Raw genomic sequence first — 22709 nt, forward strand, 5'->3', positions numbered from 1 at the left:
TGGATTTTCTACAGCTGGATGCTCTTCCTATCGCCAAACCCTTACTTGATTCCCAACTTGGAATACAACTGGATAATTTCACTTGCATTTCATTTAGTTTTTCTCTGCACCCCATCCACAGTATTATACTATTTAGAGGCCATGTTAATGGTAGGAATAAGTAACCATTGAATGGATTATAAGAGCTTGTTGGTGTGTTTTTCTAATTGTAAGGTACCAGGTAACTAACTGGGAGGTTACAAGTTCAGATCTTGTCAGAGACATGGCATTGTGACAACCATCAAGTTACTTAACACTCAACACCTGAAGACATCTTGCTCAGAATGTAACTTAGGAAAAAAATGGCCCTGGGACTCAAGTTGCGTGTTTTCTCCGAAGGCTGGGAAAAAGAAGAACTCATCTAAAACAGAGAAGAAATTTTCGGCAGAGAAAATAGATTTTTTACCAGATGCATTCCTTAGTCTGACGCAGGCAGAATGTTATTTTCAATTTTATATAATTGTGATTAGCTACATTAAATTTAAAGGATATCTTCATCAGTAATTAAAAAAAAATTGAACTGGGATAAAAGAGAATGAGGAAAATGATTGTTAGAATAGGGGAAAAAAGCTGCAAGTTAGTAAAGAACCATAAGGATCATTAGTATGTAATGTAGGAGAGGGAAAAGAAGAAATAGGTTAGACGTGAAGAGGACAGAAGTTGAAAATCAACCAGCAGAGAAGAAGAGGAGTGGATTGAAAAACCGTGCCACGATATTGAAATTGAGACAGTGGAGAGAGAGAGAGAGAGAGAGAGAGAGAGAGAGAAGAGAGAGAGAGAGAGTGTGTACAAGACAATAGATGAGATAATGGAAAGAACTCTTGCAAAAACTAAGGAAAGCTTAAGTTGCAGCTTTCAGTACTAGTGTTAGTGACTAATAGAAAGACACTAAATGATTAGTTCACCAAATAGATTGGAACTGGGAATAATAAATTAGTGGATAATAAATTGACATTTATGTACAGGTATATATGTATATGTACACATGAGTAAGCATAAATATACAGGTATATGCACACATAATTCACGGTTGCCATTTAGTGAAGGAAAACTAGAGGCAGAGTGGTTGTTTAGTAGAGAACCCAAAAGTTAGAGAGATCAAATGCAATGTAAGTGACAAATTAGAAACCTGAGTCATTTCTTTTTCAGTTGGAGATGCAGGAGGTGTTTTGCCCTTATCTTTATCTTTTGGATGTTTTCTAAATTTGCCAAATAAGCCAAGTCTTCCTTTCTCTTTTCCCTGGAGTATTTATAAAAATGGACAGAGTGAGAGTAGGAAATACAATGAAAGGAGATGAAATGGTGAGAGAACAGGACTATTTCGCTTGTAGTCTTCAGATTTATTTTATTGACCCTGAAAGGATTAAAAAACAAAGTCAACCTTGATGGCATTTGAACTCAGAATGTTAAGTTGGAAGTAATGCTGCTAAGCATTTTTTCCAGCACAGTAACAATTCTGCCAGCTTGTCACCTCAAAACTTCTTGGTGTCATAAATGTCCATTTAGACCTTGTCAGATAAGCTGTGGCTTGATCTGGAGGTAGAGCAATTTAGAGAGGAAGCAAAATGGGGAAAAAAAAAGAAAAAAATGTTTTGAAATTGTACTTATCTAACAAGTGTTTTGATAAATGTCTGTGTATTGAAGGTGAAGTGAGTATATCATTGAAGAAGCATTTTAGCCATGTAAAAATCCACATGAGCTGTGGCCTGGTCACAGTTTTACTGCAACCGTTTGAAAGTTTGCTAATAGCCAGTTTTTTTCATAGAACCCATCTTTGCTTGCTTTCATGATGATAAAGACATGAGTATTCATGCTGACCGATCTTGGTCTCTTGATAGTAGCCGTCACTAGTTACTTGGTACTTGCATCAGTAAATTTCACCAGATTCCAGTGTATACTGCATATACACACATGAGAAGCAACATGTACAGTAGGTGAAAATTTTGCTGGGGATATACTAGCTTCAATGGTACTAAAGTGGTCGAGAAACATATTTCCCATCCAAGAACAAAGCGGCAGTCCTTCAAACATTTTATTTCAAGCACACTCTCTCTTATAATGTCATCTTTATATTATATCAGAAGAGAGTTTGTTTTTTTTTGTATTTATGAAGCATAACTGTTGTTAAATGAAGGCTCCAGAGGAATGACTGCTAGTGCCAGGGAGGCAGCACAAGTAAATCCAAATTCAAACAAAACCTTCATCAATTGAGCTAAAATCTGCCAACAGCGTGTCTTCATGGTATCTATGAGTGAATCAGTAATTCAACAATTCTGTGGCTGTTATTAACTTTATCAGAAGCTTATTATGTTTATTATTGTATAAGTAGTTAATATACACAAATAGCAGCTACTATAATCTATATACATGTGAATTAGCTACTAACCTCATAACGACCAGCTAAGACTGGCCCTTCAATGTTTTTTTTTAATAGTTAGGGTTAGTGTTACGATTAGATTAGAGAATGGATGTTCAGTGATGATAGAACAACTTTGATATATCAATTTTGGGTTTGTTACTGAATGACAAATACTCAAGGATTTGTTGATACAGAGAACAGCAATTACAATAAACCAGGACATAAAAATGTTTTGCAAAAGTGTTTCAGGGTCAGTGCAGTTATAAAGATCTTTCTTTTTTTTTTGGCTCACAGAAATAGACAAAATACCAAAAATATGTTGCCAGAAATATTTTTTTGCCAATGGTGCTGCAACCCAAATAAATTAATGGCTGTGATGATGGACAGCCAGTGCACCTGAATTTTATCAGAAACAACATTTTTCTTCCAAATGGTAAATGTTTATAAATATAATTCAACATCATCCTCATTGTTCTTACATCTGTTTTTTCCATGCTGGCATGAATGAGATGAAACTTATTGACATAGCATTCTACAGTCAGATCCTTTTCCGGTCACCAGACTGACCCTATTTTCAATGAAGTTATTTTTATTCCACTGTTCTTCAGAGGCCAAGCTCTTAGGGGGCACACTGTGTATGAGGGACATACACATGACAAGTCATTTAAATGGTGTTGAGTAAAGGCACATGGAAAGGAAGCATTTATATTCAGGACAGGTTTTTCTACATTTTCTCACAATCAATTTTACTCAAAAAGGCATTAGCTCGGCCCAAGCTGCTCAAGGTGTCATCCAGTGGGATGGAACTCAAAACCATGTGATTACAAAATGAACTCTGAATCCATGCAGCCATGCCTACACCAGCAATAAGAATCATTTGCTTTATCTGAATGACCACTTATCTGTGACCACTGGTCAGCTGGTCTGATTATTTTTTTTTAAACAGAGAAAGTGGATGGGCTTTCATCAGCTTTAACCCATGATAACGAAACTTGTAATTAAATTACACTAAGTCTCGATTAATTTCGAAAAATAATCAAAAGTTTGGAGGAACTTAGTACAATAACTGTTTTCACACATTGGAATATCTCAAACTGGTGACTGAAACCTAAAAGATTCTGACATACTATTAGGATGGAAGATGTAAATGTAATTACAAGCACTTCTAAAACAGTTAGGTTTTTATATTAGGGAATTCTTAAGTGGTCTAAGGTGGTTTGGTATAAAAAGGAGTTAAATGGAAGAGGAGTATTTAAAGAGAATTGAATAACATTTGTGACCCTTTTGCTTTTAGTCTTCAGCATCTCTAACAACTCTGTGTAAACATTACCAACCTTCTCTTTCTCAGCAGCAACTTCAGGTTCTTCCTGAGGTTTCTGTCCATTCTTAAGGTTGTTACTCTGCAAAAATACAATAATTTTGAAGTGAAAATACAATATCGTGAAATTTTGTTTTAAATTAAAAAAAAAAGTTTAAAAAAAAAATATTGTTTGAAAAAAAGTTAATTGTAAGCTGCTGTCTTGAATCAATCCAATAACGGTGGAACTTCAATAACGAACTGTTGTCAATAGAGTGTACTAAGTGCTTTTAACATGGCACATTTTGTCTGTCTTTTCAAGAATGCCAAACTACAAGATGTAAGGTGGATGGGAGACATAAACATGACAACCCAGTCACTTAAATAGTATCAGGCAAAACCACAAAGTAAACACTCTTGCACACATCTTTTATCCTTTTCACGTTGACCAGTCCAAGTGCTCAAAGTAGCCATTATGGGAATGGATAAATTTGATAATATCGAAACAAAAACTGGTTTTGGACTCTAAAGTAATCCACAAATTGCTTATCCATACAAATGTTTTCTTCATCTTTCAGTCCTAAATTAACCAGAAAGTTATTTTTTTATATTGTGTTTAATATGAGGAATTTGAGATGAAACTTTTTGCTAACAACAGCTGGCTGGTAACCCTTTAACCCTTTTGTTACCATATTTCTGTTGAGATACTCTGTTTCTTTCAATTAATTTTAAACATAACAGAGAAATTAGTAAAATAACGAAGCGAGGGTTAGGAACATAAATTGTGACAGGTTTGGTGGAAGATTTTAATTCAGAACTTTTGAAAACAAGACAGTTGTACTACAGGGCCAGAGCCAGTTTCAGCTGGGTCAGTATTGAAAGGGTTAAGCAGATAAAGTGTTTGGGATCCACTAATTTTGATATGAACAGGGATGGCTGAGTGATTAAGAAGCTTGCTTTACAACCATGTGATTTTGGGTTCAGTCCTATCGTGCAGCAACAAAGGCAAGTGTCTTCTACTACAGTCCCGAACCAATCAATGCTTTGCAAGTGAATTTGGTAGATGGAAACTGTGTGGAAGCCCACTGAGTGCATGTGTGTGTGTCTTAGTGTTTGAGTTTGTCCACCATCCGCCACACAAACAGTGTTGGTTTGTTTATGTCCTTATAGCAGTTTGGTAAAAGAGTCTGACAGAATAAGTACCAAAAAAAAAAAAAGATACTTGGGCTGATTTGTTCAACTAAACTTTGGGAGGCAATGCCCCAGCATGGCCACAGTCCAGTAGCTGAAATAAGTAAAGGAAAGAATAACTAGTTGATAACATTATCAGTGGTTATAATGAACAGCTTGCTCTGTGTCTGAATCTCAATCAACGCAGAAAAGAATATATATTGTTGAAAGAGATTAGTGATTTTATCCACCTGGTGGTGGGTCGAAAGATTAGCCTGACTGTCCACTAAAACTTATAGGGATCCAATGGGAAGTGTGTTATGGTCATCACTACTAATTTTCTAATTGCTAACACAATGGGACACAGTACTGACTTATACCGTGTGTCTACAAGTCATTAATATCTATGTACCAATGAAAAATATGCTATTTACTCACAGTTTCAAGGTCTGCTGCAACTGGTTTAACTGCATCAGCCCTGATTACTGAATCATCATCAGTCTATAACGGAAATAGAAATAATTTAACATCCAATATTTTCATTTCTCTTTTATATTTCTCCTCCAATAAATTCTCTCTCAAAGGAGATGAAGTCATAAACAAAGCACAAAATACAAAATGGAATTCATTTAAAATAATCTAGTTTTAAATTCACAATCTGGTAATTTCAAATTCATAATCTTTAGCATTAGTATACGTTGTGGAATGTAGAATTTTACAGACCTTTATTTTTTTTTTACAGAATAATGGTTGATATTGACAGTTAAAAATTTTTGATAAATGCCCGAGGGACAACTGCCCATAATCGGGGAGCACTTGGAGTCAGCAGAAACAGAAGTGATCGATAACTGCAATGGTGTGACATCCATGCACACAAACAAACCTACAGAATTCAGGATACTCAAATAGGTATCATATTAAGATTTGTCATCCATCTGTGTTGATATCCTAATAAAATGATTTAATAAGACATTTTCATTATTAAAACAATTAGAAAAAAAAAAAAAGTTTGGTTGATGAGGTTTCTCAGTAGATGCACCACTAGTACATGAAAACAAAAAAAAAAACCAACAAAAAACTCATGGAAAATTATATATCTCTTCATGTCTATCAAGCTATTTCAATTTATATATCCCAAACAATTATCAATCTCAAACAAACCCTATAATGCCAGAAATATTGATGCTTTTACTAATATTACAAGAGTTCAAGACAATTAGTTTATTGTAACAACAAACTGTAGTTTTATAGTTAAAATGTCTAATAACTAATTCACGGTAAAAGCAACAGGAATAATTTTTTTTTAAGCCACAATGCTTCAGATTTTAGTAACAAAAAATTAGAACAGGTAGTATTTATATTTCTAAACTAATTTTGAAGGTTGGATAGAGAGGAAACACAGAAATGGATGCTATCTCTAAGTCCATACAATATATGAGCTATATATATTAAAAAAGAAAAAAAAAAGGAAAGTGTTACAAGTGCTTTGAACATTTGCATTAGTGCTTCAAGTGCGATAAAATGAATGTTTTAAAATCTATCTTTGGCAAGCATATTAGTAACAAGCAATAAATAAACAAAAAGTCTATCATTTAAAATTAAAGTAAAAAGGGAAAAAAAATGAGAAAAGAACATTGAGAATATTTTGACTGATGTGAAACGAATATTTAATGCAAGATAAATATTTATAAACACAAATACAAAACAAAAACAAAACGCGGAAAAAAAAAAGAACTACGTATATCTGAAAATACACACAGAACTTATGTCAGAAGAAATAACTGGGTCACTGGGACAATAGATATAAAAGAAAGTTTTTGACAGAGGGCCTCAAAATCAAATCTGCTCGGTCGAGTCTACCTGTTAACTACAATCAAGCTCAATGAAATGAAGGCTTACGAGAGGTGCAACGGTTTTAAGTGAGGATTGAAAACTCCAGTTGACCTCTTGACCTCGACTTTATCGTAAAAAAAAAAAAACCCAGATAGACGTTAATCAAATAGAATCGGTTGCTAAGATCAAGAAAGGCAACTCCTTCAATGCTATTTGTGGAAGGTGCATAACTCTTACACACCAACCAACAAGGGGAGACACTTTAGACATTAGAATGCTGTTTTCTAACACGAAGAAATACATTTTATGCCTTCAAGGAAGAAATGCAACGTTTTGAGCAGGGTTCATTCCCATTCTCTCTCCACGAAGAGATCGACCCAAAATGTTAGACTTCTTCTTCAAGGCATATAATTTATTCCACTATTTGAACCTATCGCATTCTTATTTACCAAAGCACTGCTTTACATATATGCCTGAGTATCGTTTTGTTTTACAAATGTTGTTCTTATTTTCTTGAAGAGATATAGAAGCAATACAAACATTACCCACAGAGATATGGCCAAACTCAATCATTTAAAATATCCATTTCATTACGTTTCTGAGTTCTGTTTCAGTTGGGATAATAAAACCTAATCCCTTGGATTATTGTTGTTGCTTAGCCTCGAGTCAGTCCTGACTTAACAAACCTATGGCCAACTTTATTCCAGCTGTACCAGGTATAGTGGACTAACGACTACATTATGAAATGTCTACCCACCCCACAAGACAATAGGTTGAGATTTGAGGGATTTTGCAGCTATCTTTAGCAAATGTGAGTGGATTGCATGGTGAGATGTGATGCAAATCACCACAGCTGCTCTTTCATACTCCACCATCTTAGAAAGGGACACATTCAATATGACCCCAGGTGTATTGTCTTTTGAAAGGAGATGGGTTGCTCTCAACCAAAATGGTTTTCATGATGGATTTTTCTGAGCCTGAAATAATCTAGGCCTAAACAAGTACAGTTAAGCTGCTGAGCTGGGAGTCCACTCATTTCAATTTCTTCTCTTCTTTGTATAAATGCATGCATTTATGGGATCACACCAAGATGATCGTTTATCTTTGAATAGTCACATATAATTTTTTCTACTCTAGGCACAAGGCCCGAAATTTTTGAAGAGGGGGGGGGGCAGTCAATTAGACTGGCCCCCAGCAACTGGTACTTAATTTATCGACCCCGAAAGGCAGAAAGGAACAGTTGACTTTGGCGGAATTTGAACTCAGAATGTAGAGACAGGTGAAATACTGCTCAGCATTTCTTCTGACATTTCTGCCAGCTTGCTGCCTTAATAGTTACATATGAGAAGAAACAGTGTCTGTAAATGAACTGATACTGTTGTTATTAATGGTACAACTGATTCAATGACTTAAACAATAATACCTGTCATTGAGACAGGAACAAATACTGAGATAAGTAGATTTTGAAATGGGATTTCACTTTAAGATACCATAAAATATCTAATTTTACTTTTGCAAGGACTCTTTACAATTCTGCGTTATAGTCACACAAAAACACAAAAAAGAGCCTATATGTGACTGTGTTCAAAGGTGTTTACTAATACTAGCTAATCCATTGGTGCTCACTAAGTGAAAAACAAATCTAATTCTTGACAGACTAATTGTACAAACACGAAACAGAGAAAACAACATAAAACGAAACGAAAACACGAAGAACACAAGGAAATCCTTTGAGAGAGCGCTGTACCATTTTGTCAAGACGGTCTTCGGAATTTGATAGTTTATCATTTATGCCCTTTTTCTTTCTCTCCTTCTCCTCCTTTTCTCGCCTCTTCCGTTCCTCCTCCTCCCTCTTCTTTTGTTCCTTCTCTCGCTTTTTCTCGTCCTTGTTGGAAGGAGGCCTTTTGAGGTAGGAGATGGGCATACCACCTTCTGTGGACCTTGCATCATATTCTCCACCCGAGTAGTCGGCAGTCTTAATACTCTGAAAGTAGACATTCTAACACATGCAAATCAAACAACAAAACCACAAATACCCAGAGCGCAAGACGCAGTAAACAAGCAAGTGCATGTGGAATGGGGATGCCTGCAAGTGCACTTGGTGCATGAAGCAGATTTAAGACAACATTGTGAAATGGTGTTAGATTAAAACTCAACAGGAAACAAATCACAAATATAAAACAACTCAATCTAGTGCTCCTATCTATATGATATGGTGGTGGGTGACAAAGAGAGAGGAAGGAGTAGAAGAGTAAGATGGCTAGAAAGTGGAGGGTCTAGAGAGAGAGAGAGTGTGTGAGAGTGGAGTTTGTGGCAGGAGAAGAGTAGAGCTGGTGCACGAAGGAAAATGGAGCTAGTGTATGAAAGAGATGGTGTAGGGAAGAAAAGTGTAGCTACTGGAAAGAGGTAAGTGTATCAAGTGGGAGGGGAAAAAGAATGGAGCTTATCTCAGTGGGAGCTCACAAAGGAAAGTGTAGAGGGAAGACTAGAGTTGATGTGTGTGTGTTTGTGTAAAAGTGAAGCCCAAGGAGAAAGTGTTAGGTGACAGAATGGCAGATGCATGAATCTACATACTACAGGGTAAAGCTGATGACTGGTTATAATATATATATATATATATATTCCACAAAGCATGGCACATTACATCAGGATGAACAATGAAGTTAATCCCAGAACATTGGTTAGTCAAGAATAAAGATTATAACAATTACAATTATTGAAATCATTTCTTACATTAGTAGAAGGTCACAGATTCTGGACACAAGGCACAGTTGATTAAAAAGACTCCCAGTACTAGACTGATACTTATTTTATCAACCTCAGAAAGATGAAAGGCCAAGATTTGAACTCAAAATGTGAAGGGGTAGGACTAAATACTGCAAAGCATTTTGTCTAGCACTCACTGACCTCATGATACTAATGGTTTAAAATTTTGGCACAAGGCCAGCAATTTCAGAGGCTAGGATAAATCAGTTGTATGGACTCCAGTGTTCAACTGGTATTTTATCGACCCTGAAAGGATGAAAGGCAAAATCGACTTTGGCAGAGTTTGAACTCAGAATGTCTTTAAGATGAACAAAATGCTGCTAAGTATTTTGCCTGGCATGCTAACGATTCTGCCAAGGCACAAGGCCAGAAACTTTTGGTGAGGAGGGGGGGGGGGCCAGTAAATTTATATTGAACCCAATGCTCAATTGGTATTTACTTTAATCAACCCTGAAAGGATGAAAGGCAAAGTCTACTTTGGCTGAATTTGAACTCAGAATGTAAGAGTTGGACATACTGCAAAGCATTGTTCTAATGCTCTACTGATTCTGCCAGTTCACTGCCTTTTTCAAAGTTCAGCTTTTGATTTAGGCACAGGGCCAGCAATTGTGAGAGAAGTGAGGTTAGCTGCTTCAAATGACCCCAGGAGGGATGAAAGTCAAAGTTAACCTTGGTGGGATCTGAATTCAAGAATGTAAAGAATCAGAGCAAGTCCTGTGGAGCTTTTTATTTGACACTAATGATTCTCCTAGTTTAGTGGGTTTTTTTTTTAATAATGAAAATAATAGTAATAATACAATCAAAACATTTACATTAGGTCAATAATAAGGTGGAAGGTAGGCAAAGAGGCTGAGCAGTGAAATTGCTACACTTGATTCCAAAGCCAAAAAAATTAGAATCCTGTTTTTGGCATCATTTTAATTTAAAAGCACAATAGTTGAAGAACAGGGGGAATAAAATCCATATAATAAATATATAATAAAAATAAATTATTAGTAGTGAGTAATGCTTATTGGTCCAAGAGCTAGGCCACCGACAAAAAAGCCACCAGTCCAAAATATATTAGAATCTATATGCAATAAACATTAATGAAAGGCAGGAGCTGGCAGAAGCAAGCCAGTTTATCTATCTAGGCAGTTAATATCACTAATGATGGTAGGTTTAGAAATAAACTAGACTGTAGCATGTCCCAGGTCAGAATGTCATTTGTAAGTTTGAGAGAATGCCTGTGGAAACATCAGGTGCCTGTCGATCCAGTGCAAAATATACCAGGCAATAGTATCATCTAGGATGGGCAGCATGGCTGATATATGATGTGAAGGAGACAAAACAAAAAATGAACTGCCTGCATTCATGATGTGAGATTTGAGAGAGATCATGAACATCACATCATCAGATGGATAGACAAGGTCAAGAGCACCCTCATTCTAGCATGAGAGAGGTACTGGTGTAACAAACCTCCACCAGATTGTATATGTCCATAGAATTCAAGAAGCTTGGTTACCAAGACAAAGATTGGCTAAATGTAACATCAGGTAAAGGTAAAGACCCCCTTTGGTCATGAATGACCACAGGATGTACCTAGAAAGTTCCGCTCCAAGGCACAAGTCTGGGCAAGGCTGTTTATGACCAGTAGTCATCCATGCATACCAGCCTCTCCTCTTCATGCCACCGATGTTCTCCAAGGGAAAGGCAAAGACCGATACAGCTTGGCACCAGTGACATAGTAAACCATTTCTACAGCTGAGTGAATTGGAACAATGTGAAATAAAGTGTCTTGCTCAAGAATACAACACACAGCCCAGTCCAGGAATTGAACTCACTACCTCATGATCGTGAGCCTGATGCTCTAATCACCAAGCCATGTGCCTTCACCAAATGTAATATTAGAGGAATGGACAACAACAACCAGAACTGTGCCACAACAACTTAGGACAAGATCCCGTGGTAGAGATCCATTTCCTTCTGATGGTATGCTTCATATATTCTGTCATTATTAACTATTGTCTTACGAAACAATAAACATTACTGCTTCACCTAACATTACCTCACAGAGTCAAAAATAGGGGATACTCTCACTTTTTGAATGAATAAGAACAATCAGTGAATTTCAGAACTACTTTCTCCATCCACAGAATACAAAAATAGCCTCCCTCACTTGGGAAAATTAAATCAGAAAAAAAAAATTTGCCACGTCTTTTAACAGAATTTGTTTTAAAAATGTTTTTTTTTTATCAGTAGACAATTACCTTAATAATAAAATTGAAGCCTTTTGTTTTAAGGAAATTAAGTTTAGTAGCATTGCTTTTTTTTTTAGAAAAGATTAAATATATATAAAAAAAAATTTAAACCCACCAACATTCTATAAATGAGGAGATCATCAACTATCAACTGATAGTGTGAGAGTGCAAAACAACTAAAAGAAATACAAGTCAAAGTGCTAAACAAACTCACAACCAGATCGCTTTGAAAGGATGCAATATAAGAACTGATGAACCAAAAACTGATACGAAGGGAGGGGTAAAAAAAAACAAAAAAAAACAAACACACTGAAAAACGATAAAAACAAAATTGAAAATCGTTGACTTACGTCTGGAGAGCTTGGTCTATCATATCTGTCAGCCTCGTTAACGTTGGGGAGAGAGACCACTTTACCATCTTCATTGCCGCCGTATTGGTTTTGCATGCCCCATCCTGGATAGGTGGCTTGGTCACCATGTTTTTTATCACGTCGATCTCGTACATCATGGCGAGGAAGTGTTGCAATAATTGGATAGTCACCAGCAGATCCGAAAGACTCAGTGCTTGCAATGCGGTCACGGTTGACTGCAACGGGGAGAGAGAGAGAGAGGGCATAATGAAATTCATGGAATGAGATCGTGGGGTGTAGCTGTTTAGATGCTGGTGATTTGGCAGGGTTGACAGAGTACTTTTTGGCACTGGAGGCAGACAGACAGACAGACACACACATGCATACAGAAAGATACACATACAGATTAAGGGAGAGGGATGGCAATAATTTAAAAGCTTATGGCTAAGTCAAACCAGGTTCAATTTTTTTCTCAGCACAGGGTTAATGGTTAATCATAATAAAAAAACTACCCATCTTTTGTTGTTCTTTTCTTTCTGTTTCAGCCATTGGACTGTGGAAATGCTGGGGCACTACTTTGAAGAATTTTTAGCCAATTCAATCAATTGCAGTATTTTTTTAAAGCCTGGTCCTTATTCAATTGGTCTCCTTTGCTGAACTGCTAAATTGTGAGTGGGTGGTAGGGAACAGACACAGAAACATGCACACATATATATATGATGTTCCCAAGACTATAGAAGACATTTGCCCAAGATGCCATGCAATGGAACTGAACCCAGAACCATGTGATTGGGAAGCAAACTTCTTACCATCCAACCATGGCAATCAGCATGAAATTCTGCTTTAAGAATTTCATATAATCTTTCATAGTTAAAAAAAAATTTTTTTTGGCATTTTCAGAAAATTTTTGTAAATTGTGCGTATGATTTAAGGGCAATTTAGCTGTTGTTTTTAGCACATCACAGAACCACCTGATGCCTTCCTGGTTTCTTTATCACTCTGAGATGTACTAATGTTTTTCAATATTTTTCTCCCCATAAACACATTTAATGATTCTTTGCTGGGACATGAGCTAAAAATTTGCACTGCCTGTTTTTAAGAAAAAAAAAGAAAAATGGAAAAAGAGAGGAAATTTTAGGTTTAGGATTTAGGGGTAGGTTAAAAAAATTTTTGTTTTCATAATCGTATGAATTCCTGTGAAGAACATGAATTCACAAAAATTTTCTGAAAATTCCAATAAATAAAAAAGTTATGAGGGTTTATAAGAGGTCTTTAAACCAGAATTGTCGGAAAAGGTATAACATTTTTGGTTTTTTTCTTTCTGGGAGAGGTCGGAAGTCAAAAAGCTATCAAAGTAACAAGATTCATGAACTATTTTTTTTTTTTTGGTGGGGGGACACATTGTACAAAATAATACAAATCTATTGAGCAAAGTACAAAACTTTGATGAGCTCTTACCGTCATCCATACTTCGTGACCGATCATAATTGTAAGACTGGGCGTATTTCCCACCACGATTGAAATGAGGATTCTGTCTATCAATTGTATCCTGGCGTGTTTGATATTGTGTGCGACCAGAGTAGCGGAACTTAGAACCAAACCGTGGGAATACATTTGCAGGTTTAGATGATTCTGGTTCTTTCAGCCTAGAGGGAAAAAGAAATAAGACAAAAGGTTTACATAAAAATATGCAATATGATGGGATTCTTTCAGTTTCCATCTACCAAATTCCTCGCAAGGCTTTTGGTCAACCAGGAACTATAATAATAGACACTTGCCCAAAGAACCATGTGGCTGGGAAGCAAATTTCTTACCACACAGCCACAGCTGCAACTCAGAATCCTTTAAGGAATTGCTATTTAGCCCCAGGTCAGTCCTCATTGAGAAGGATCTATGATCATCAAGACCACCCCATTTTATTTTCAGACATGATTTGCTGTACATAAGACACATCAAGCTAAGTAAAATCGCTGTCTTCCACATGTACAGGCTTGTCCTTTCGGGTGCTAGAGCCACCTAAAAAGAGCCAGTGGAACGTAATATGCACCCAGCACACACAGTTACGTGGTTGGCGTTAGGAAGGGCATCCAACCATAGAGACCGATCCACAACGGACAGACTGGAGTCTGGCCAGCTGCCTGTCAAACCGTCCACCTCGTACCAGCATGGAAAGTGGATGTTAAATGACGACAACAACAACGATGATGATAATGATGACTACATCAAGACTACTGTCCAAATTAAGTTTCTTTTTAATGCACCAAATCAGAGGCAAAGGTACCGTTACCCCAAATATCTGGTCCTTATTTCTTCATTCCAACAGACAGCAGATGGAATTAAACTCATATCAAAGGACATAACAAAGTGCTTTCAGCATGATATGAACTCATGATGCAAGAGTTGGCAGTCGGATATTGCATCTGATTGGTTATTTTGTCTAATAAAGACAAAGTTAAAAAACCCCCAAAAACCAAGAAAACCTGATTTAGAAACCTCCCCCTCCCCACCACACTAATAAGATCAAGATTATGTACATTATTTATGCAAGTCAGACTGGAGGGCTCATTTTAATTGCTGCTTCCATGCAGGCCTTCTTCAGGTGTCTTGGGTCAGACTCAATTGTTATATTGGAACTCTGGAATGTAACCCATTCTTTGATCCGTGGAAAGCAACAGTCAACTGAGCACATCAGTTCGACTTATGTAAATGTCTTTTATCTTTTACTTGTTTCAGTCATCTGACTGCGGCCACGCTGGAGCAGCACCTTGAAGGGTTATATATATATTTTTTTAAGTCTAGTACTTATTTTCTCAGTTTCTTTTGCTGAAATGCTAAATTACGGGGACGTACACACACCAACACGGTCGAGTGGTGATGGGAAACACACACAGGCTTCTTTTCAGTTTCTGTTTACTAAATCCACTCACAAGACTTTGGTCGGTGCCTGAGGTTATAATAAAAGACACTTGTCCAAGGTGCCACTCAGTGGGACTGAACCTGGAACCATGTGGTTGGGAAGCAAACTTCTTCTTACCACACAGCCACACCTACATAAATAATACACATAATATAAATTGCTCATCCCAGAAATATAGAATTGTAAGATCAAGATTACCTGAAGAATGTGTGATGTTCAACACACGTTTTCCAGAGCCGTTTTGCAAGATGGTGATGTTCCAATTTGAATGAAACTAGAGTATCTAATTTCTCAAACTGAAAATAAAAAATAATATTAGTCAATAAAATATGGTGATTAATCAAGAGTAATTGCAAGGTGGTCATGCTGGAGCACTGCTGAGCTGAGGGTTTAGCTGATCTGATTAGCCCCATTAGTAATATCAACCTGGTATTTATTCTAATGATTTCTATGGTGACATGCTCTATTGTAGATTTTCTAAGCCTGTGCAGCATGCAAAGAAAAGAATGACCCTCACTCCCCACCAAAAGAAAGAAAAACTTATCCAAATTTACATACAGAAAACTGAAATCTATCACAAAACCCCTTGCAGGTCCTTAAAAAAAGTTGAAAAGCAGGCCTACTAGATTAGGGTTTATTTGACTATAAACAACAACAAACATTAAAAAAAACACACCATAGAACCAATGGCAATACTTACTTCAGTGGGTCGAAGTTTGATGCCGAAATTTTTCCGCTTATAAGAGATTTTCAAAATCTTTGGCCAAGAAAAACGGTTAATCCGAAGTTTGTCCTTATAAACCATAAGACCACTGGCACAAACTCCAAGGAGAATATCCACATTGTTGGAATCCTAAAAATAGACAAAAAATATGAAACTACTGTGAATTTATGAGAATTATATAAGTATGTAATATTGTTTATCGTTTTCTTTTATCTGTTTCAGTCGTAAGAGTGTGGCCATGCTGGGGCACCGCCTTGAAGAACTTTTTAGTCAAATGAATCAACCCCAGCACTTATTTTTTTTAAAGGCCTGGTTCTTATTCTATCAGTTGCTTTTGGCTGAACTGCTAAGTTACAGGGATGTTAACACACCAACACCAGTTGTCAAGTAGTCGTGGGACACACACACACAAATGGGATTCTTTCAGTTTCCATCTACTAAATCCACTCACTAGGCTTTGGTCATCCCATGCTATAGTAGAAGACACCTGTCCAAGGTGTGACACAGTGGGATTGAACCTAGAACTACGAGGCCAGCAAGCAAGCATATATTTCCTGTGTCTGTTGGTGACTGCATTTTCACTTTATAGGGTCAGTTTTCTCATTTGATGATTACAGTATTACCAGTTCCAATAAACACTCACACACACATATAGACAGACAGATGGATATATATAACATGAGTTATATATCATTGACCTCTTCAGAAAAATATTCGTTCCTTCACCCTCTTCATTGAAATTTCTTGAATGTTTGGCCATTTTATAATCTTTCCTCTCAATGCCCTTAAAAAAAAAAGACTTTTTTTTTGTTTAATCTGAGTGAAGCCTTCTTTTTCAACTTTGCAGGTTTCATGATGTCATTACTTGAAGTCTTGTCACGAACTGGCTCAAAGATATAGTTTTATTGGAAAACAATGGCATAAATCTGAATTTCAATTACTCTTGCAAGTACTGCTAGCACTTCTTACGAGCAGGATTGCCATTCATCGTCATTCAACATCCATTTCCCATGTCGGCATGGGCTTGAAGGTTTGAGAGGAGCTGACTAGCTGAAGGGCTGTTCAGGCTCCATGTTTTTGACATAGTTTCTATGGCTGGATGTCCTTCCTAACACCAACCACTTTTCAGAGTGTACTGGGTGCTCTCATGCAGCACCAACATGGGTGCCTTTTATGTGACACCAGCACCTAAGAGCCTGCAAGATTAGGGATGCTCAGATTAGGGATGCAGGGGATGAGCCTGTATGCAAGGGCAACCATGCTTTTACTTAGCTTGGTGTGTCTTTCCAAGTGCAGCAAATTGCTAGGAATCTCTGGCAGAATCGTTAGCACGCCGAGTGAGATGCGCAGCCGTATTTTGTCTGCTGATACGTTCTGAGTTCAAATTCCACCGAGGTCGACTTTGCCTTTCGTCCTTTCAGGGTCGATAAATTAAGTACCAGTTATGCACTGGGGTCGATATAATCGACTTAATCCGTTTGTCTGTCCTTGTTTGTCCTCTCTGTGTTTAGCCCCTTGTGGGTAGTACAGAAATAGGGATCTCTGTCCCCTGTCATCCCCTCTGTGAGTCCCAACATGCATTATGGGTGCTCAATTTCTTTAAAAAAAAAAGAATTCAAAATTGTCAGACAACCGAAAACATTCCATTGTAAATGGGCATTAAATGCATATTCATATTGAATGTCTCTATTACAAAATCATCATGGGAAGTTTGCACCTGTCCTTAATTGGCCAATTGGTGTTGCATGTTTATTAGGTGTATGCCAATGATGTAATATTTGCCAAGGCATTTTGAATTTCCATATTGTATTTTAGATGGATCTCTTTAAAGCAAAACCAAAGACACCAGCAACAAAACTTAAAGTAGGAGATAACTGATGATCAAAACTGTTATCAAGTCCCCTCCAGGGCATGAACAGCAAGATCCTAATCCTATTCTTGACAATGTAGTTGACATTTATGATGATGATGATCATCATCATTTAATGTCTGCCTTCCATGCTGGCATGGGTGGGACAATTTGACAGGAGCTGGCCAGGTAGAAGACTGTACCAGACTTTTGCAACTGTTTTGGCAGGATTTTTTACTGCTGGATGCCCTTCTTGAAACCAACTACACCCAGCGGAGTGAACTTAGTGCTTTACATGTGGCGCAAGCACAGGCGAGGCCAGTTTTGGTAAGGTTTTTACAGCTGGATGCCGTTCTAAATGCCAACCCCTTTACAGTGTTGACCGGATGCTTTTTAAGTGGGACTTGCACTGACAGAGTCACCAAGTAACTAGCAAAACAAACAAAAAATCCTCTGAGAGGGGAGGCGGAATTGGAGGAAGTGATGTTTTGTCAGATGAGAGAGAAACAGGTGTCTTGCTGTAGAGGAAGTACAAGGTTACCTGGAGAGAGAGAGAGGGAGAGAGAGAGAGAGAGAGAGAGAGAGAGAGAGAGAGAGAGAGAGAGAGATTGTGAACAACTGATGCTGTTAATGCTATGAATGATGAAGAGGATCAGATGAGAACAAGATAAATGATAACAATTAAGTACGTACTTTGGCTTCATGGAGGTCTACTCCATACATTGCAAGTTTCTTTGCGTTTTCAAGGTAGTGAAGTTCTGCTTCCTCTGGTGTTTGTCCCCTGAAATGAGAAAACAATCAATTGCTTCATAATACATTCCATTTTTAAGTGTAATTAGGGTTCAGTAAAAAAATTTACTTCACCACAGATCGAAATTTAGAAATAGCAGCCAAAAAAACTAGCTATTTCTCTACCATAATAAAATCTCCCAGACAACATATACTGCCTGGGAGATTTGGTAGAGAAATAGCTAGTTTTTTTGCTATTTCTAAATTTCGGTACGTGGTGAAGCAAATTTTTTTGCTGAACCCTAATCATAATTATACTCATAATTATAAAAATTATTGTTTAAGTTTACCGATAATGGTTTTTTTTAACATGCCGAAGCTACTTGGTAAAATTATTAATTATTAATTAACTAATTTTACCCTTTATTATTATTGATATATATACATAATCAAGGAAAGGTTATAACCTCAGTGTGAGTAGTTGCTGTAGTGGAAACATGTGTAGGTCATTATAATATGCTGTATATAACTATAAAATAAATTTTGTGGATGTACAAGTCTCCATACACTTTATTATTATTATTATTATTATTATTAATAATATATATATACACACACACACACAAACCATTCAGTACAAACTCACAATAATCTTTATCTTTTATATATGAAATAATGGCAAGAATAATGATAGAGTAGAGAGTATTGACTTACTTATGCTGCTGATGCAGATGTGCAATGTTACAAAGCATTTCATTATCCTGGTTTGGGGCAAACTTCAAATCTTTGATGTAGTTTATAGTGTCTCCATGTTCTGCATAATCATAGTCTCCCAGTTCAGACTGAACTGTGTAAGAGCCTAGCAACACGTGTGTAGCAAATGAACAAGGCAGTCTGAAGGGGATGGCAGTAAGGGAGTGGCAAAAAAAAGAAAAATTAAAAATAATTAAAAAAAACAATACATAAATAAAAATTTTATATTATAAAATTAAACACAAAAAAACATGAGAAAACAAAAAGTAACTTAATACAAATATTGATTTCTTTGCACTAGGCAAGCATTTGTCAGGTAGATAATTGATCAAATTGACTCCTATAAGCATGATATCAACAAGAGCACTCAGAGAGCACAAATCTCCGCCAAGGCAGCACCAACATCCTCTCAATGATTAGCCAGAGATGATTTTTAAAATGAGAATATCTGAAATAAACTCGACTGCTCTCACAAGTGAGAATATTAAAAAAGAACCTGATTGCTCTCAAAAATTTAATTAAAAAATCAGGAAAAGTAATCCAGAATCCTTGTCTGGTACTGGATTGATCCCTCAAATCTAATCAGTTTGTGCCAGTCACAAGGCCAAACATCCCTGAAAGTCTCATCTGAATCCATTCAGCAGTTCTTGAGATATCTTGTCCATGGACAAACACGAATCAAAACAATACCCCCGCCTTCGCTAAGGCAGAGGTAATAATGTAGTAGAGGTAATAATGTAGTATAGAGCATTTGAATTATTTCAAGTCACCCCATGAGAGACAAAAAAAAAAACAAAAGATTATCCTTACAGGATTTAAACTCATAACTACAAGATGTAGAAGAAAATACTGTAATGTATTGCAATATGTTTTTTTGTTGTTGTCCCAAGCACTATTATTATTATTATTGTCTCGCACCAGTATGCAACACTGAGTTAACGAAGTAGCATCTGCCATGGTTGCTTGACCAGCTATAATTAGTAGCTGCATCTCCTTCAAAATCTCTCCCTACAGTTTCAAATTCAGATAAATATACTGGGTCAAGCAGTCATCACGTCAGCATCATTTCGATGTAAATTTTTCCTTGGGTTGGATGAAGTTGATTGAGGTAGATTTTCTTAGGCAGGATGCCCTTCCTGTTGACAACCCTCACCTGTTCCTATGTAAGTTAATATATCCCCAAGGCCAGACATGTTTTCAAATGTTAAAATCATGTGGTCATGCAGATTTTCTACAGCCAGATGTTCTTCCTGTCACCAACCCACAACCACGGTTTGCACAGAAGACTGGAAATGAACATTGCTACAGATGGTAAAAAGGCTCTAAAACTGCTTTTTATTTATTACATGGAAACGGGCGGAAAGCGAGGCAATGAACAAAAAAGATGCTTTGAAAAGTGTAGCCATAGATCAATTTCTGATTTAGTGATGTAATACCACTGAAAGAACGTCTCTTTTGCTCATTCCCTCACTTTCCGCCCATGTCTACAGGATAAAGTGGTTTTAGATCCCTTTGGCATCTTCTTCTAGCATGTGGCATTACTTGGTAGTTGCCCTCATTATAATTTTAAAATTATATTTAGAAAATTAAATACTTTGTATTAATTTTCACCTAAGTTGGTTTTTACATGTTTACTTAACGTGCAAGTCGCTGAGTACTCCACAGACATGTGTACCCATAACATAGTTCTCGGGGAGATTCAGTGTGACAGAGTGTGACAGGGCTGGCCCTCTCAAATACAGGTACAACAGAAACAGGAAAACAGACTAGGAGAAAGTGGTGAAAGAGTACAGCAGGGTACACCACCACCATCCCCTGCCAGAGTTATGGAGCTTTAGGTGTTTTTATTCAATAAACACTCACAATGCCTGATCTGGGAATCGAAACTGCAATCCTACGACTTCAAATCTGCTGCCCTAACCACTAGGCCATTGTGCCTCCATATATATATATATATAGATAGATAGATAGATATAGATATATATATATGGGGAAGAAAGTTGTAATATCCATCCCCTACTTTACTATAAATATCTATGATGGCTGTCTTGACCTTTCTCCACTGTTTTTACTTTCTAAAACAACAAGGTCAATTTTCATACAAAATATCATCTCAAGTTGCTGACATAAAGCATTTTCAAAGACCAGGTCCTTAACTATAAAGTTTTCACATACATTTTCCCAAGTCTTAAATATATGAAAACAAAAACCAAAAAAAAAAATAGTCATGAGTAAGACATAGATAAATAAATAGAGCCAGACCTGTATTTTTTTGTCTGTCTGTGAAATTAGGCCAGATGAAGGACTTTTGCAGCAACTTAGGATCTGGAACAAACTGACTGGTTTTGTTGTTATTTAACAACTTGGTAAACCGTTAGAAACTCTCTAAATTGCTGGAGCAAGTGTTTACTTTCACTCTTTAGCGTTCAGATTATTCTGTCAAATGCGATGTTTATTTATTCGCATTGTTTTTGAATTAATCATGCGTTGTCTCATAGCTTTGAGATTTCAATGATACGATGTTTTATTTGTCGAATGAGATTGTGGGATAGGTGTGTGGAGAGGCCACATCTGGCTGCTTTGAATATAATACAGTCAGAATATTCTGGTCGGCTATGACTAGTTTAACCCTTTAGCGTTCAGATTATTTTGTCAAATGTAAGGCTTATTATTATTCATGTATAATTTTGTAGCTTCAAGATTTCAATGATGTGACTTTATTTTTAAAATGACATTGTAGGGTAGGTGTGAGAGGCCCGACCCGGTCAGTTTAAACCTAAAACAGGTAGAATACTTTGGCTGGTTTATATACTAAAGGGTTAAATGTTAATGAGTTAAGGATGGATGCCTTCCTTTCAGTTAGCAAGCGGCAGACCAAAAAGTGAAGTAAAGTAACATGTCTAAGAGTGCAATGCTATGCAGCAATACAGACTGAAATGATATCCGTGACTTGTTATGCAACTGTAATATACTATAAAGTATTTTGTTAGTCTATTAGTCTTTTACTGGATTCAGTCATTTGACTGCGGCCATGCTGGAACAAATCGACCCCAGAACTTATTCTTTGTAAGCCTATTCTAAGCCTTTGTAAGACTTATTCTATCAGTCTCTTTTGCTGAACCACTAAGTTACGAGGACATAAACACACCAGCATCGGTTGTCAAGCGACGGTGGGGGGACAAACACAGACACACAAAAACATATATATATGATGGGCTTCTTTCAGTTTCCATCTACCAAATCCACCCACAAGGCTTTAGTCGGCCTGAGGCTATAGAAGAAGACACTCGCCCAAGGTGCCACGCAGTAGGATTGAACCTGGAACCATGTGGTTGGTTAGCAGGCTACTTACCACACAGCCACTCCTGTGCCTACAAATGTATATTAAATATTTTTATAAATCAATATTGCATTCTACTGTGTTAGCAGTGCTACTTCAGCACTCGTTAAGGTTGTCTCTACAGGTAGTCCATAGGAATATCAGCCAGCACTGATTTTTGCTATGACATTTCATATCCAAGGCGTCAGATGTAAACAAACAATGAGACCAAAGATGGAAAATGAGTAATGAGCTTCTATGCCATATTTCGGGGGGTTTTGCTCCCTTCAGCAGCACCCATCCAAACCATTAATCATCCTCAAACCCATTACTTAAATAGTCACTATATACAGTGGTGTATAGT

At 36.9% G+C, this 22709-nt stretch overlaps 1 protein-coding gene across 39 annotated transcripts in view; it reads right to left on the minus strand.

Moving 5' to 3' along the window:
• Positions 1-22709, minus strand: part of LOC115218249 (neuroblast differentiation-associated protein AHNAK) — a 500913-nt gene that overhangs the window by 43172 nt on the left and 435032 nt on the right. For 27 of the 39 annotated variants that reach the window (XM_036508122.1, XM_036508116.1, XM_036508112.1 and 24 more), the window contains 10 exons: positions 18988-19167; positions 18238-18325; positions 15672-15824; positions 15170-15267; positions 13513-13700; positions 12055-12290; positions 8446-8682; positions 5304-5366; positions 3733-3798; positions 1169-1279 (listed from right to left, as the gene is read on the minus strand). In XM_036508122.1, the coding sequence (XP_036364015.1) occupies positions 1169-1279; positions 3733-3798; positions 5304-5366; positions 8446-8682; positions 12055-12290; positions 13513-13700; positions 15170-15267; positions 15672-15824; positions 18238-18325; positions 18988-19167 (1420 nt within the window). The remainder of the gene's footprint in view (positions 1-1168; positions 1280-3732; positions 3799-5303; positions 5367-8445; positions 8683-12054; positions 12291-13512; positions 13701-15169; positions 15268-15671; positions 15825-18237; positions 18326-18987; positions 19168-22709) is intronic. The other 12 variants (XM_036508125.1, XM_036508120.1, XM_036508114.1 and 9 more) reach the window with 4 other exon arrangements.

The sequence above is a fragment of the Octopus sinensis genome, linkage group LG13 (genome assembly GCF_006345805.1).
Source record: "Octopus sinensis linkage group LG13, ASM634580v1, whole genome shotgun sequence".
Taxonomy (NCBI): domain Eukaryota; kingdom Metazoa; phylum Mollusca; class Cephalopoda; order Octopoda; family Octopodidae; genus Octopus; species Octopus sinensis.